Below are 16,714 nucleotides of genomic sequence, written 5' to 3'. Positions count from 1 at the left end.
CCCGCGCGCCTAGAGCCTGTGCTCTGCAACGGGGGAAGTGACCGCGATGAGAAGCCTGTGCACCGCAACGAAGAGTCGCCCCCGCTCACCGCAACTGGAGAAGGCCCGCGTGCAGCAACGAAGACCCAACACAGCCAACAATAAATTAATTAATTAAAAAAAAAGAAAATCAGATAACTACGTCAGTGACAACAGAGAAGACTTTAGCACAGTGAGAGAGAGCGCGCGCTCGCTCTGGCATGGGGGATGGGGAGGGGAGGAGGAGGAAGCACAGATCCTGCTGAGTTGTTTTTGAAGTTCTGGAAATCTGGGAGAAAAGACAGGATCGAAGAAAGTCACTAAAGAAAATTAAATTATTCCGTAAGAGAATGTAAAGACTTTTCATTTCTCAGGGATTAATGCGTTAATCCCTGATTACATTTGTTTCAGGAGATAAATAAATCATACTTATTTCTGGGAAAAAATATATGGATAGGCAAGTAAATGGCTACATGGCCTGATGTCTACAATACAGGAGTTCGTCCCGAGACTTTTGAAAAACACAGTTGAAACAAAATGATTTTACCTATCCCCTCTGTAGACAACATTACTCTTGTCACCTTTTGTTTGGCTGCATGTCAGTGACCAATAATCTAGCGATAAATGTCAATATTTCACTTATCAGAGGAAGTGGTAGCTATTGTTCATGCGCATTGTCAGCCCAGGCATGGCCAGCTCCACTGGATCACCACATGGACCCTCATGGAAAGCAAGTCTGTTCCTTCCTGTTGAGTCTGCTCTCTCAGTGAGGGATGCCTGAGGCTGAGCTGTACAGCTCAGCCAGCCAAAGGTGCTTGCTGCACCCCCAAGAGAGCTGCTGGGCAGTGGGCTCTATGGGGGGACACTCACCAAGCACATGGTAGGTGCCAAGGTGTACGAAGGTGATTGGGACCGTTCCTGCCCTCAAGAATGTAATTTGCTGATAGGGGAGACTTGCTTATTTAAACAAAAAACAATCTAGAGAGTTAAATCAAGGATCCTTCCATAAATAGGTCCTCCCACCCACCTCCTGTGTGCAGGCTGTCAACCATTTATATGTCTCACCCAACTTCTACTGATTGACAACATAGACATGGTGGGTTTAGATGGTCATTCTTGTCATAATGGGATAGGAAGGTTCATGATATGAAAGGGAGGCGCTGTCTTGAGGACGCAAACAAGATGTCTGATGAGGACAGTGAGAAGCAAGCCTGTTGTATAATCATGAATTTGACTAGCTTTAGTCCCTGGTTCCTGCAACATACTCTAAATAGTTGGAATTTCCCTGGTAACTGGAAATATCTTTGATATTCATGAGCCCCAGGGTCCATACCTGAGTTGTGCTAACAAGATGCTCAGGGTGGGGCTGGCCACTCTAGAAATCATGGGATTAGAGGGCTGGAGCTTTGAGTCCGTGAGGTAAGTGGACCTCCTCTAGGGAGGGGAGAGGGGATGGAGTCTGAATAATCTCAGAGTCATCATACCTGCACAATGAAACCCCACTAAAAACTCTGGTCACCAAAGCTCCAGATTTGGCGGAGATTCCTGGCTGTGACTGCATGGACGTGCTGGGAGGGAGGGAGACAGACCCCTCCTGATTCCACAGGGTGAGGGCAGGGAAGCTCCATGTCCAGGACCCTCCCAGACCTGGTCCTACGTGTCTCCTCACTTGACTGGTCCTGCCTTATGTCCTGTATGATAAAACAATAATCTTAAGTATAAGACTTTCCTGAGTTCTGTGAGTCGTTCTAGGAAACTGTCAAATCTGAAGGGGTTGTGGGACCCCCTCCCCAAATTTGTAGCTAGTTGGTCAGAAGTGTGGTTGTCCTGGGGACACCTGAACTTGCAGTGGCATCTGAAGCAAGGGCTGTCTTGTTGGGGACTGCACCTTTACTCATGGAGTGGTTAGTGTCAGAATTGCACTGCAACCCCCATTCCCAATTCCTGAAACACAAGCCAGAAATAATCCCTTTAGAAGCAAAGCTCAGCTGATTTGACTTCCCCACCCTCAACCCAGCTCCAGCCTCAGGCTAAGAACTTCCATGGTCCAATCTCAGCAGGAAACCACCTTGAATGGGAAGACAAACACAGTTCTAGTACAAGGGCTTTTTGATTAAGTGATATAACTGAAATATAAAAACTACAATGGGCACACAGAGAAAGAGTCCAGTAATTGACTGAGAGATTCAGAACGGCTTCACAAAGGTTGTCATGGCTGTGTGCCTTAAAGATGAAAGCAATTTTCAAACAAGGGAGGACAGGATGGCTTAAGAACAGTGTAAGGAAAGAGTTAAATCACTGTGTCAAGTTTAATAACAATGAATATCCTATCTAACTTTTATTACCTCCTTACTGTGGCTAAACTTATTATTTTGATATTCCAATGAATCCTTAACCCTATGAGGTAGAGTCTATTATGATACCCATTTTACAGGTGAGGCTACTGAGACTTTGGTTAGGAAACCTGATGAAGGCATCAGAGCTGGCAGTCCAGTGTGGCTGGAGAGGAGGGTGAAAGGAAGTGGATAAAGTACGAAAAGCCCTGAGTATCTATCAGAAACCCAATTTTTTTCTTCTGTAGGAAGTGGGGAGCCATCAGAGGTGTGTGCAAAGGAATAATATGACCAGAATTGTGGTTTCAAAAGATAAACTGCAGTGGCAGGAAAAGCATTCACAAAGAGAAAGACTAGAACAGGGAGACCAGGTAGGGGATGATGGTCAGATCACTGGCCAAACAGGATGAGAGCCGGAAGCAGGGTGAGGACAGAGGGAATGAACACGTGGGGATGGGGAAGGAGGACAAGGATGTCTAGAAGATGACAGAGAGACACAGGGCTCTGGGTGGGTGGTCGGAAGAGCAGCCAGGAAGAGATGGGGCAGGCATCCAAAGAGACCATCAGAAATACACCTGGGGACCTCACTGGTGGCCCAGTGATAAAGAATCCGCCTTCCAATGCAGGGGACATGGGTTCGATCCCTGGTCGGGGAACTAAGATCCCACATGCCGCTGGGCAACTAAGCCCGAGTGCCACAACGACCGAGCTCGCCCACCTCAACTAGAGCCCGCATGCCACAAACTACAGAGGCCACGCACCCTGGAGCCCACGTGCCACAATTAGAGAGAGAAAACCCACATGCCACAACTAGAGAGAATTCTGCACGCTGCAATGACGAGCCCACAATGCAATGAAAGATCCCACATGCTGCAACTAAGACCCGATGCAGCCAAAAAAATAAAGAAAATAAATGAATAAACATACATCTGTTTATATGTCTTTCTGTACTGATGTGTGCGTTTACTGCACCGTTCCTTTTTTTTTTAACACCTTTATTAGAGTATAATTGCTTTACCATGGTGTGTTAGTTTCTGCTTTATAACAAAGTGAATCAGCTATACATAAACATATATCCCCATATCTCCTCCTTCTTGCGTCTCCCTCCCACCCTCTCTATCCCACCCCTCTAGGTGGTCACAAAGCACCGAGCTGATCTCCCTGTGTTATGCAGCTGCTTCCCACTAGCTATCTATTTTACATTTGATAGTGTATATATGTCAATGCCACGCTCTCACTTCGTCCCAGCTTACCCTTCCCCCTCCCCACGTCCTCAAGTCCATTCTCTATGTCTGCGTCTTTATTCCTGTCCTGCCCCTAGGTTCTTCATAACCATTTTTTTTCTTTTTTTTTTTTAGATTCCATATATATGTGTTAGCATATCGTATTTATTTTTCTCTTTCTGACTTACTTCACTCTGTATGACAGTCTCTAGGTCCACTTCACTCTATATGACAGTCTCTAGGTCCACCCACCTCACTACAAATACCTCAGTTTCATTTCTTTTTATGGCTGAGTAATATTCCATTGTATATATGTACCACGCTATTCTTGATGCTCCCGTGTGCTGCCTGAATTTGGTGGAGTTCACACTCTTGATACAACAACAGGTAATGAAGTCAGATTTCAAGACAGAATTCAGTGTTGGCGGGCAGCCATTTAACTCCACATCCCACATCTCTGGCCCTAGGCTGCATACAGCCATTCCACGCCTCCACGCTCTCTGTGTGGTTGACCGGCGCCTGCTCTGGATGGATAATGAGCATCAGAGGGGCCCATCAAGGATTTTTGTCTAAATGACTTTTTAGACTGCCGAGCTGAAGCAGAAGTACACCAGGCCACCGGTCTACAAATAGGTCTGAGGCTATTCAAAAGTACACACATCTAACTAAGTTTTCTTCTAGCTCCTCCTAGGATTTGACGGGAATGAGTCCACAGAGTGTGGAAAAGTAAACAGAAGCTGAACACAACGTGACTCCCTCAAGGACTCCACTAAGAAAAACACACAGCTGACCACAGATAAAATTAATGCTGGGTTTCCAGTGCTGGAATAAACAATCCTTGCCATTCAAACCTGGTCCTTACCACAATTTCCTGTTTTCTGGTTATGTCTGTGCCCTACGTCTAGGTTCAACGAGAGAGGCTGTGGAACCGTTTGATTCATTAGCAGAACTTTAGAATCAATAATCATCCTTCTACCAAGTCCTCAGAATGTTCTGGGCACTTAGCTCATAAATATTATTCTAGCTCCCACTTCCCACACTGCAAAAAGCCTAGCTCTTCCTAACAATGCTGACTAGAGGAGAACGAAACAGAAAGGAAGAGAAAAGAAATTCGACTTCCCGTTCCTCTGGAGACGGAGCTTTAAGGGGGACCTGAGCTCTGGAGGACAAGGGTGTCATGTGTGGGTATGTCTGCTTCTCTCTCACTCCTGACATTCCCAGGAAACACTCATCCTTTAAAGCACTCATCTGAAAATGTTTAAAGACATACCAAAATGCACTCTTATACACGCCCCTGACACATAATCAATACCCTTTTAAGCACACACATCTGTATCTTGCATTAACCTTGCATCTCACCATAATTTAGGAGATACTGCTGTGCTTCACCTCCAAATGTTTTCTAATCTGACATCACTCTGTAACAGATAGATCACCATCAAGAGACGAAACATTTTCAAATGTGGCAGAACTCAGGACATGATTTGTAAATACGGTCTTCTACAATTTCAAAGGATACTAAAATTCATTCTATGTCATCGATGGTTCCATTAGGTAGCTAAGGATCAGATCATTTTGCATATACACTGGAACCTTTTTATTTGGTTCAAATAAAGTGTCTCCTTCCCTCACTTTCAATCATCCAGTTTTAACAAAACAAAAAACAACTGTCATCCTCCCACATCAGATCTGTGTGCAAAAGGTCTAATTTTTTCTAGGCAGTACGTAACCAAGAAGTCAGATGAGGCAGATTATAACTGATGCAAACTAGAACCCCTACATATCACAATATCCTCCCATAGAAACGGTTGCCTGTAACATTTTCTCCTCTCTTTAAGGGGGAGATATGAGACAACAGCTTTCAATTTATTATAAATAAGGGAGGGGACTAACATTTGGGTACTAATAGGTGTCATTTGATGTGCTGAGGCTTACAAATATTTCCCCCTTTTCATTTCTATAAAGTTCCTCTTAGGTAGAAATTATCCCATTTTACAGATTATAATTAAACTCAAAAGAAACTAAATGAGCATCCATAAAGAATCTTTTAGAAAGGTATCATATTTTGAAACCAAGCCTGTAAGCAGTGAAAGGAAATTCCACCACGTTCACTTTGTTTGTATTTATTTATTTATTTATTTATTGGCTGTGTTGGGTCTTTGTTGCTGCACACAGGCTTTCTCTAGTTGAGGCGAGCGGGGGCTACCCTTTGTTGCGGTGCGCAGGCTTCTCATTATGGTGGCTTCTCTTGTTGTGGAGCACGGGTTCTAGGCGTGCGAGCTTCAGTAGCTTTGGCACACGGGCTCATTAGTTGTGGTTCGCAGGCTCTAGAGCACAGGCTCAGCAGTTGTGGCGCATAGGCTTAGTTGCTCCGCAGCACGTGGGATCTTCCTGGACCCGGGCTCGAACCCGTGTCTCCTGCATTGGCAAGCGGATTCTTAACCACTGCACCACCTGGGAAGCCCACCACGTTCACTCTGGATTGGCAAAGGTGAGCCTACTCCTTTGGTGGGAAGACTTTACCCCTTGGTATTCAGATGTGGTGAAGCTTGGCCCCCAGACCGCCATTCAGGCTCTGCAAGACCTATTCTCAAGCCAGCTCTGCTAGATGCCCAGCCTCAGGAGGAACTCAGCTGGACCACATCCTGAACTGGTGGGGGAGGCAGGGACCACACTCTGAGCTGCAGCATAACCATCACATTCCCTGACGCAGCTAATCTCTATTGAGCGCTGACTGCCAGGCTCTGCGGAGATGGGGTGAGCAAGACAGATGCCCTCAGAGCCACCCTACACTGGAAGAGGGTGCAGACAGGTAGGCTCGTGGTTCCTTCATAGGATGGTGAGGGCTCTGAGGGCTGAGCTGAGTCCTGAGGGACGGCTGGCGTGGGGTAGGGTGTGGCTGGCACAGACAGAGAGAGTGAAAGCAGTGGCTGTCTGAATCCATGGACTTTCGGCATAGCGTTGTACATGCCAGCGGCTTCCAATGCTCTGCGATGTGTGGGGCGTTAAGAATACGGAACTAAGCTAGTGTTTCTCAAACTTTTTTTGACCATATCTTCCAGCAAAAATATGTTTTACATCATGATGCAGTACACACGTTACACATATAACTAGGAAAAGAACATTTGCCAAAACAATACTCTTCCCACTACTCAAACCCATTCTGGTATTGTCTCTCTTCTTTCTGTCTCTCTCTTTTTCTTTCAGTTCTAGATACAACCCTCGAATGGGTGGCAACCCATAGTGTGAAAAATACTGGTATAAACCTTTTAATAGGCATGACTGTCATTTCTTTGATATACAGTTGACCCTTGAACAACATGGGTTTGAACTGTGATACACAGATTTTTTTCAGTAAATACTACAGTACAACCCGATGCCTGGTTGCTCGAATCCGAGGATGTGGAACCACCGATGCGGAGAGGGCCGACCGTGGACTTGAGCAGCCTCGGATTTTGGTATCCAAGGGACGGTCCTGAAACCAATCCTTCATGGATACTGAGGAACTTCTTCTGCCTTCTATCCTCCTTTTCTTCCTTCACTCCTCAAAAAAGTACTGCCAAAGAAATAAGAACACTACAGTTTCCTGAAGGTCTGTTATGTGCCAGAAATTGGGCTGGAACCTTGACATGCCTTGTCTCACTCATCCTCACATGGCCCTGCGGGTTAAGCATTACTATTCCCATTTTACAGATGAAAAAGCTGAAGCTCAGTGATCAAAAGACTCGTTCAGTGGACGATGACGGAGCCAGGATTTGAATCCAGTTCTGTCTTGCTTCAAATCTCCAATCACCCTACTGTGCCTTTTATGAAAAGTTCTTAAGTAATTAAAGCTAACGTAATAGCAAGAATTTCTTAAGTCCCCTTGAGATAACTCAAGTCCTTGGAGTGTTATGGAACCAGGTTTGGGAGGCCTCAGCAGAGATAAGGGAAATATGAGGTGGAAAATATCTCAGGTTTAAATTTAATTTCCTTCCATGTCCTCTGAGCACCCCTTAGTAAAGGCACTTGTGGCGAGTCACCAACAGAGAAATGGTGAGTGAGAGCTACTGGGGGGCTGGCCTAGGCAATCCCCCTCAAGGCAGGCAGGCTGAACAGAGCTGCCCATTCTGAGTGGCTCATACCAGGAGCACCTTGCCCGGCATCCTCCAGGCTGTAGACAGTCCATACATATTCACAAAACGGAACGCTAACATGGGCAGAGCGAAAGTAAACACGCAGCATGGCTCCTGCTGGTTTATTTTTCAATTGGTCCAAAATTACGTTAAGCGAAACTATCTGTTGAGAAGGAAGCGTCTTTGGAAGGATAACTAAACGTATTTATAGCACAGACACTTGTGTTCTTTCAGGCCCCTAGCTGAAGATACATTTGACACAGATACAAGGGATATTTAACGTGAGCAGGTCAGGACAAATGTTCAGCCCCCCCAAAAAATCTCTGCAAAAGTGACGATTTGGGGAAATTATTGGCAATGCTCTGCGAAGCAACTGCATCATAAACTGAGCCTTCCCCTGACTTAAAACAACTTGATGTTTGGCGACAGTACATTAACTGGCCAGTCACTGGCACCGCTATTTCTAAGTGATGATACTGCTCGGTATACTTTAAGAACTGATGTATTTTCTACAAACACATAATAAATGCAATTCTGACACCTACAATAAGTTAAATTATTTATTTGACAAATGGCCTTTAGGGTTTATATTCTTTGTGGGGCTTGCTGGGTAGCAATACATTTATAGTTTAGCTTGGCATACCAGCTCACATACAAATATGAGCCGTTTTTTGTCTAATCAGCTAGTGTTATTTTCCTAGCACCTCTTAGCAATAAAAATATTGCCAAGTCCTCTTTTCTTTGCAAGTTCCACGATGGGAAAAAAATCCTGAACGTGCAAAAGAATCCACTGCCTGCTGATGAAACATAAAGGCTTATGAAAACATGGCATGTCCTCAAGTAGATCAGTTTGTTTTTAAATGTTTTAGTAGGGTACACTGCTGCATTAGGAACTAAATGTGTATCATGCCTAATCTTACATCTAGCGTGTACTATACTTTGACCATTCTATCAAAAGATCAAAATTTAAATATTAGGTAAATTATATTTTATACATGTTCTCCTTTGCATGAAGTCAAACAGGAAACTTGTTTCTTCTCTAAACACACAAGAATATAAACAAGCAACATATTTAGACCGAAGAAAATACTCACTACTTCATTCCATTTAAAAAAATGCCCCTGGGTATCAATTAAAATAAAAAGCCTTTATGTTTTCTTAAAACAATCTTAAATGTCTGCTTGTGCTTTCAAATATTTTCAGCATATTTTAATAGTTTTTTTAAAGTTTCTTAAGTTAATTACATGTTATTTTTACAAGAAATGCTACTTAAATACTCTTCCTGAAAGCTCTAAGAGGTTATGTAAAACAACAGAAATGACAGCAGAAATTAAAGAACTGATATTGAATCTCCAATAATCAAAAGTTGCCATTTTCATAACAACTGAATGTAAAGTATGAACCTTAATTGGATCCTGGATTTTTTTTTAAAAGCTATAAAAGACATCCTTAGGACAATGAGGGAAATGTGAATATGGACCAGATTTTAGAGGTTATTATGAAATTTTTGTTAATTTTCTGAAGTGTGATATTGGCTCTGTGATTCTTTAAGAAAAATATCCTTATTCTTAGTACATGCATAAGGTCCTTTTTAAGAATGAAATATCTTGTTGCGTGAAACCAGCTTGATGCCTAAAACTAACAAATGGTCCAAAAATAATCAATGTATCTGTACATATACTAGATAAAAACATGAAGCAAATAATGCAAAATGTTAATAAGAGTTACATCTCAGTGGAGGATATACAGACGTTCATTGCATTCTTCTTTTAACCATTTTGTATATGAAAATTTTCACAATAAAAAGTTGCAGTGGGGGAAGAATAGTCATTTTCATTTAAGCATGTATGTGTATTCACTCCTGAGCCAAACTACGGGCAGGAAAAATATTACTTTATATGGACACAGAATGTTTCATTTTCCAGTGGCAGTATACTTCAGAGAATCAATTTTCCACCACTGACCCAGAGAAATTATGGCAGCCCTTCTGGCCAAGATCACAGGGAACAGCTGATTGGCACACACCACCTGATTTAGAGCAGAGGCATCAGGATCCCCAAAGGGTAATCCATGCTGACCAGTGAATTTACACGCCAGCCTGTGCCCTTGGAAAACTAAGGGTGGAGAATAGGGGCCTTCCAGCATGGAACCTTTACAGCAGACAGAACCTGCAACTTTGCTAGGCTCGGTTTCTGGGAGACAGCATATCAAGCTGTGACATGAACGTGAAGCTAAATTAAACATTTAAACCATCGATTCTACTCATTCACCCACTAAAGATGGATTTCTGTCTTACCTCGTCTCTCTGCTCCATAAAGTGGACTACAAGGTTCAACATTCAGCCAAAAAAATCTGAGATGCTATTCCCAAAACTCAACTTAAACCTACTAACAAAGCACTAGAATTATGTAAGAAATTTTAGAGAGAAAACCTGTAAGCATTCCATTTAGATATAACGAAAGTATTAAAAAATAAGACAGACCTATGAAACAACATAGCAGGATGTTTCTTATCTACAAACAGAGGTTTTTTTGTTTTGGGGTCCAAATCTCAACAGTTCTGGGCACTAGTTCGCTACGAAGTCAGAGGGCCAACCAGCCGTCCATGACTTGCTGCAGAATCTGATATTCTTTTTTAACTGGAGTGAACTGAAACTCAGCAGTAAGCATTGAACTTTCGAGTGGCCCGACGCAATCAAAGACTCCACTTCAGTTACACTTCTTTTTTCTGTCCTTTTATTTTTATCATCTCTTTGTCTCCCTCATTCAATGCTTTATCTGTATGTGTGTGTATATGTGTGTCTTGTGTGTGTGTGTATATATGTTTATGTGTGTGTATATATACATACACATAAACACATTATGCATACATATACACATATACTTATATATTTGTTGCTCTCTTCTCCTTTTATTTTTCCTGTCTTTCCTCTTCTTGTCTTTCCTCTTCCCCTCCCATTTCCTCCAGAACCACCCAAAGGCATTGGTAAAACCCAGTTAAACTTCAGGCTGTGAAGCTCTAAAGAATCCTGATGTGGCCCATGAAGCCTGATGGAATCAGGCCACAGGCTAGAAGAGTTACGGGAAGAATGGTTCACTTTCCTTTAACCAAAGAACAATCATCCTGTTTATGGGTTGTCGAGGGCCCCTTCCCTTCTAGGAACAGCTACCCACCTTTGATCTTTAACCAGCCCTCTACACCTCTCTTTAAGAGAAGCAGGCGACCAGGACACTGGAATCTCATTTATTGCTTCATGTTATTCTAGTAAGAGGCACGATACAGGAGAGCTGAAAACATCAATGGCTTGCGACTATCTGTGGACTTCACTTATCCAAATCATGAATTCTGTTCAATGCCACCATTTTCTGATTTCTTGAAAAGTTTCTGGTATATTTGTAAGCACTAAGCTAGGACCGAAGGAAATACAAAGAGATTTTTTTTTTTAGGTTATTCATCAGAGAGGTATGAGCGCATTACATTCATTTACCAAAAATTTACTGTCTATGAAAACTCACTCCCGTGAGTGAAGCATGAATTAACCATGGGCCCTCCATCTCCAGGAGGCCTGAATAAACCTGTTTCCAAAACTCCAGGGAGAATGAACCTCTGGCAATGCTCCAGCCAGAAGGCGAGGGATCCTCTGCTGCCGCCAGGCTGGAGAAGCCCCCACAAGGGAACCAGGAAGAAGGTGGCTCAGCAATCAGGGCCAAGAGCGCACCGGTGAAAATAATCTGGGTGGAGGGATGCTCAAAAAGTGGAGAAACACATGCTGAGGGCGGCAAGGTAGCCATTTGGAAGCACTGAACAATGTTTACAGTTTGCAGGCTCTAGGAGTGATCTGAGCCCCTTACCGAGGCTTATCCTCTCAATGCCTCAATTTCTTCATTGACAAATGGGGAAAATAATAGTACTCCTCAAAGTCACAGGGTCTGTAATGATTAAACGAGTCAGTAATGCATAAAGTGCTTAGAATAGGGCCTGGCACATGGTAAGCACTGCATAAATGCTACCTAATCGCTAGTCTTATAGGCTGGAAGGATGCCAATGGAAAAGCCTACTAAAGAAAACTTACCTTCTTTAATCCCCACCAAGAGACCTACTACTAACCAGCTGGAAATACCCAGGTCTCAATTCTTTGGTTCCCTTTTTAAGCTCCAGCATCTCTGGAGTGGTCTCAGCTAAAGCCAAAGGAGCAAGACTCCTTTCTCTCAGCAACGAGGTTCGGGCAGAAAATGCAGTATGGCAACATCATAGGATAAAATGGAAACTGACATATGAATAAAATGCCCATCTATCTGACATGCCTTTCAGAGCCCAGGTGTTCTCAGTGTGTAAGTTCTGCAAGCTTCTAACAAATGCCCCTACGTCTGCAACACTGTGAACCTCAAGAACCAACCTTCTGGTTGAATATACACACAAATTACCCTGCACATTAGAAAGACATAAATGCAATGAACTTCAACAAACTACATGGCCCCAACGTATGCGGCATACACAGGTAACTGGCCACTGCCACACCTGGGTGACACAGCAAGTCAATTCTTCAGAACAGGCGAATCCACTCACGTCCATGTTCTGCTGCTGCGCCACACCTGGCACACTATGTTGACAATACTTACGCGTTACAGTAGGGCTTCTTTTCATAGCCTTTGTAGTTGTTCATGTTGAGAGCCATCTTGCAGACTTCACAATGGAAGCATCCCTTATGCCAATACTGAAAAAAATAAATATTTAAAATTATAGTACAAGGCCAGTGCTTTCCAGGATGGGTACAGAAAGGAGACCTTTTTTTTTTTAGTGCATCCCAAGTCCCCGTATCTGAAAAGACTACAACAAAATGACTGTAGGTACCAGGGGATGTTTGCTGACTTTCAGTTAAGTAAACAAAGGAGGCAGTTATTAAAATGGAGCTTTAAATGACTCTCCACCACAACGTACAGACTCCGATGGAAGAAATGTCACAGGCTCTACCCGTAGTACACTTCTTCGAGCAGCCAAAAAGGAATTCTGCGCTTGGTTCATGGAGAAATAGAGCCTGTGAAGGGGCCTCAAAAGGAAACCGAATCCAGTTCAAAGTGCCTAAACAACACCGTAACATCTCGATAAACATGTGCTCACCGGAAGTCAGGCAACCCGAGGTGGCCGGAGACGCACTGTGTTAAGTACCCCCGGCTCCCCCATCCCTGTCCAGCTTCCACTAAATTGCGGGAAACGCGGACTCTGTCTGGGCTGGCTATAGGGATGACGGCGTGCTCTTATGAGGCATTTGTATGACCACACGCAAATTTCACAGGGGCCGCCTCCGGCTGGGTTCAACTGTCAGTCGCTCAGGCTAGCGCCAGGGGCTGTCTCCCACGCTGCTCAACTCCATCCACGCCCGGGAAGGGCAGGGAAGCAGGGCTGCAGGGGCCGGTCTAGAGCCACTTCCTCTGGAATTCCCCAAGCGGGTGGATTAGCCCCCAGTGGGTCTGGCTCGCCGCGCTCAGCCCGGGCTCTCCGGCGGGGCTTATTCTTAGCAATGCGGCAGCGGCCGCCCCACGACATGTTAATTACTATCTGCCTCGCCACCTCGCCGCCCTCACGCGAGGCGCTGGGGCGGGGGTGAGGTGGCGATCCGGGCGGATCCCTGAGGTGGGCGTGCGGGGCAGTGAGGGGTCGCAGCGGAGGTGGGAGGCGCGCGGTTGGCCGAACTGCCCCTGGGGGCCCAGCCCGGGCCGCGCTCCTCCAGGCGCCCTCCGCAGCCGCTCTGCCGCCGCCCGCACCCCGACAAAAGCCTCTCCCGGTTCCAACATCACGATCGCCAAGCGTGCTCTCTGGCCCTCCTGCGGACGTCTTGCTTCGCGTGCCCTCACCCGGGGCCAAGACACACAGACGCGCGCACACACGCACAGACCCACTCTTCTCTTTCCATCCCAGATGCCAAAACTTCTCCGAGCAGGTGCAGCCCGGCGCCTCCTCGCTCACCTTATCCAGGCAGTTGACTTTCTCCGTGGGATACACGACTTTCCCGCAGCGGGCGCACTGGGGGTTCATTGTCGCGGTTCCCGGGGGCGGCGGCTGGGCGGAAGCGACGACGACTGGGGGCTCCGAGGAGCCGCTGTGACATCCCCCGGCGAGCCCCGCACCGCCTCCGGGCAGGCGGGAGGGCGGCGCGGGCCAGGCGCCGGGGTCCGGCGTCGGCGCGGGGCCCGGGGCGAGCGGGCCGCGCGGCGCGCGGGGAGGCGGCGGGGGCGCGGGTGGGTTCGCGGCGGGGCCTGGCGCCGGGGGACGGCGGCGCTCTCGGGCTCGGCTCCGGCTCGGGCTCCGCGCCGCTCTCTCTGCGTCGCTCGCGCTCCAGGTACCGGTGACTCACACAGGCACTCGCTCCCGCCCCTCGCGCTCACTCGCTCCCCCGCCTCGCCGCCGCGGCGCAGGCCAAACCCACCGGCGCGCCCCGACCGAAGTGACAGGGAACGAGCACGCTGGGCCCCGGGGAGGGCGGGCGAAGCGGGGGAAGGGGGAGGGCAGACACAAGGAAAGCTCCGCAGACCGCGCGGGCTGCGACCCGGAGGCCTGGAAGCGAGCCTCGAGCCGCTGCCGCAGCGGGGGCGGCCAGGTGGGCGGCGGCGCCTGGGGGAGGGAGCGGTGGGGGTGAGAGGACGCGGGGCTGGAAGGGCTCAAACCCGCGCCCTCACGGCCGCCCTTCCTCCTGTCTCCTGCGCCGGCCGGTGCAGCCCCCCTCCCAGGCAGACTGACGTTCCCGGCACCCAAAGGTCGCGCGGGGCGTGGGTGCGCCCGCCCTCCTCCTCCCGGGCCCCGGGTCGCAGGCAGCGGCGCACCAACGCCCGCGCAGCGCCCCGTCCCCGGGCGGAGGCTGGTCCGGGCGCGCGCAGCGACGCGCTGGGGCCTGGGAGCCTGGAGACACGCGGGGAACCCGGAGACTCACGTTCCCGCGGCGCCCCCGGCTGTGCCGCGCCGCTCCCACGGGCCTCCTCCCAGAGAAAGCGTCCCCCGAGTGCCTACGCGAAGTCCTCGGGCCCTGGATGGGAGAGACGTCTCTCACTGGCTCCTCACCACTGCACTTTTTGTATCTGTCCTTGGAGAACGACTGGTCGTTTTAGGCCCGAATCAAGCCCTTCCTGATTAACTAAACGGTCATCATTCGTTTTGCTATGTGTGTGTGTATACACTGTAAATTTTTGCAATTAAACACCACAGGGTCTAGGAAAAGTTCTTCACCTCCATAAAGGGAAGCAATTACAAACTCATGGTCCTAACCGGAAGGGCCAGAAAATCAAGCTGAAGGCTGAGGGTAGGATACCAAACGGAGTAGGAATCGGTTTTGGGTTTTAATAAGGTTACCGGACTTGCTTTGTAAAATGCAGCAAAATGGAGCTACGCGGCCTGAGTTCAAAGCCCAACCCTGCCCTTACTGTCATGTGACTTTGTGCACATGACATACTTTGTGCATAGCCTCTCTATGCCTCAATTTTCACATCTGCAAAATGGGGATAACAGCACTACAAAACAGCTCCTGCTCTCCTAGTGTAAGGATTATATGAGTCAGCAGTTCTGAAGTGTTTCAACCGGCCTGGCTCTTGGTAAACGCTGCGAAAGTGTCAGCGAGGATTATCATTGGCCGGTTGTAACAAATAAGCAAACACATTCCGTTGCTATCACACAGATTAAGACTCAGTAATGCCACAGAGCAACTACTGTAACAAATATTAGTCGTTTTTTTAAAAAAACTCATAGCTGCAGCCTTTCATGAAAAAAGAAAACCACTGATTTCTGAGCTCCTCAGACAGGCTGCACTGATGAAATAACATTCATAATGAGGCTGTGCTGTTTGACTTTTCCAAAGAGATCATTTCTTAAAAGAGATCCATCCACCAATTCAGCAGCCTTTGAACCACTCTTTGCCTGGCTCACAAGCCCACCACAAAAGCAAATAAAACAATAATTTGCTGTCAGAGATGATCAGTTGTTTAAAAACACCCCAGAGCTAATTAGAAATGCTTGGGTGAAAGTGGAGGATTTTATGCTAAGTGAAACAAGACAGGCAAATACTGCATGATGTCACTTACACGTGGAATCTTAAAGGGAAAAAAAAAGGGAAAAAGTGGAACACAGAGTAAAAAGTGGTTGCCAGGGGCTGTGCAGTGAAATAGGGAGAGGTTGGTAAATGGGTACAAACATTCAGTTATAAGATGAATAAAGTCTGAGGATCTTATATATAACATGGTGACTATAGTTAACATGGTATTGTATAATTGAAATTTGCTAAGAGAGAACTTACATGTTCTCATTCAAAAGGAAAATATGAGCAGTGATGGATGTGTTAACTCCATAGGGGGATTCCTTTCACAATATATATGTACATCAAATCATTACATTGTACACTTTAAATATCTTACAATTTTGTCAGTTATACCTCAATAAAACTGGGGAAGGGGAAGGACCTACATTGAATATTTATTTTTAAAAAAAAGAAATGGCTGAGGAAAAAAGTATGTGATCACCTAGAAGACAGTACTTTTTTTTAGCACTTAGATCTTCATAAGTGTAGATCATAAAAGATAGTCTAAAACTCCTATTGTCCTTTTTAAATGGTAAGCAAAAAGTTCTAAGGAGGCATGATGGTGATATGTGACATTTATAGCTGATTTATCAGATATTTTAACTAGGAATTATATAACTTCCTACCCAACCAGCACCTATCACAATGCCCGACACATAGTACATACTTATCAAATGTTCTTTGAAAGAAAGTATGAATAAGACAAATGTATTAAAATTGCAATTAACTATGGTGTTTTATTCTCTCAAAAGTAAACAGTGAATACTCAAGTTATATTTTCCTCTCATCTATGTTTTTCTTGCTAATTTTATTTTCTGCATTAAGCCAGCTTCTAAGTTTCTTAGTGCCATTTTACTGATGTAAGAAGAGTTTTAATACCATCTGTCTTTAAAGGGCTTCTTTATTTCAAAATTCAAAGAACTATAAACAGAGAATTGGCAGAAACCTGTCATCTGGTCCAGCCTT

The 16,714-nt window shown here is 46.0% G+C and overlaps 1 protein-coding gene across 1 annotated transcript in view; it reads right to left on the bottom strand.

The window, feature by feature from the left end:
* Positions 1–14,123, bottom strand: part of NEBL (nebulette) — a 341,624-nt gene extending 327,501 nt beyond the window's left edge. Inside the window, exons 1-2 of the mRNA XM_081229877.1 lie at positions 13,654–14,123; positions 12,309–12,403 (exon numbers count right to left, since the gene is read on the bottom strand). Of these exons, the coding sequence (XP_081086003.1) occupies positions 12,309–12,403; positions 13,654–13,722 (164 nt within the window). The 5' untranslated portion in view covers positions 13,723–14,123. The remainder of the gene's footprint in view (positions 1–12,308; positions 12,404–13,653) is intronic.
* Between the last annotated feature and the right edge of the window lie 2,591 nt (positions 14,124–16,714).

The sequence above is a fragment of the Mesoplodon bidens genome (assembly GCF_964165515.1).
Source record: "Mesoplodon bidens genome assembly, chromosome: 3".
Lineage (NCBI taxonomy): Eukaryota > Metazoa > Chordata > Mammalia > Artiodactyla > Ziphiidae > Mesoplodon > Mesoplodon bidens.
This window is presented reverse-complemented; position numbering and strand designations above follow the sequence as displayed.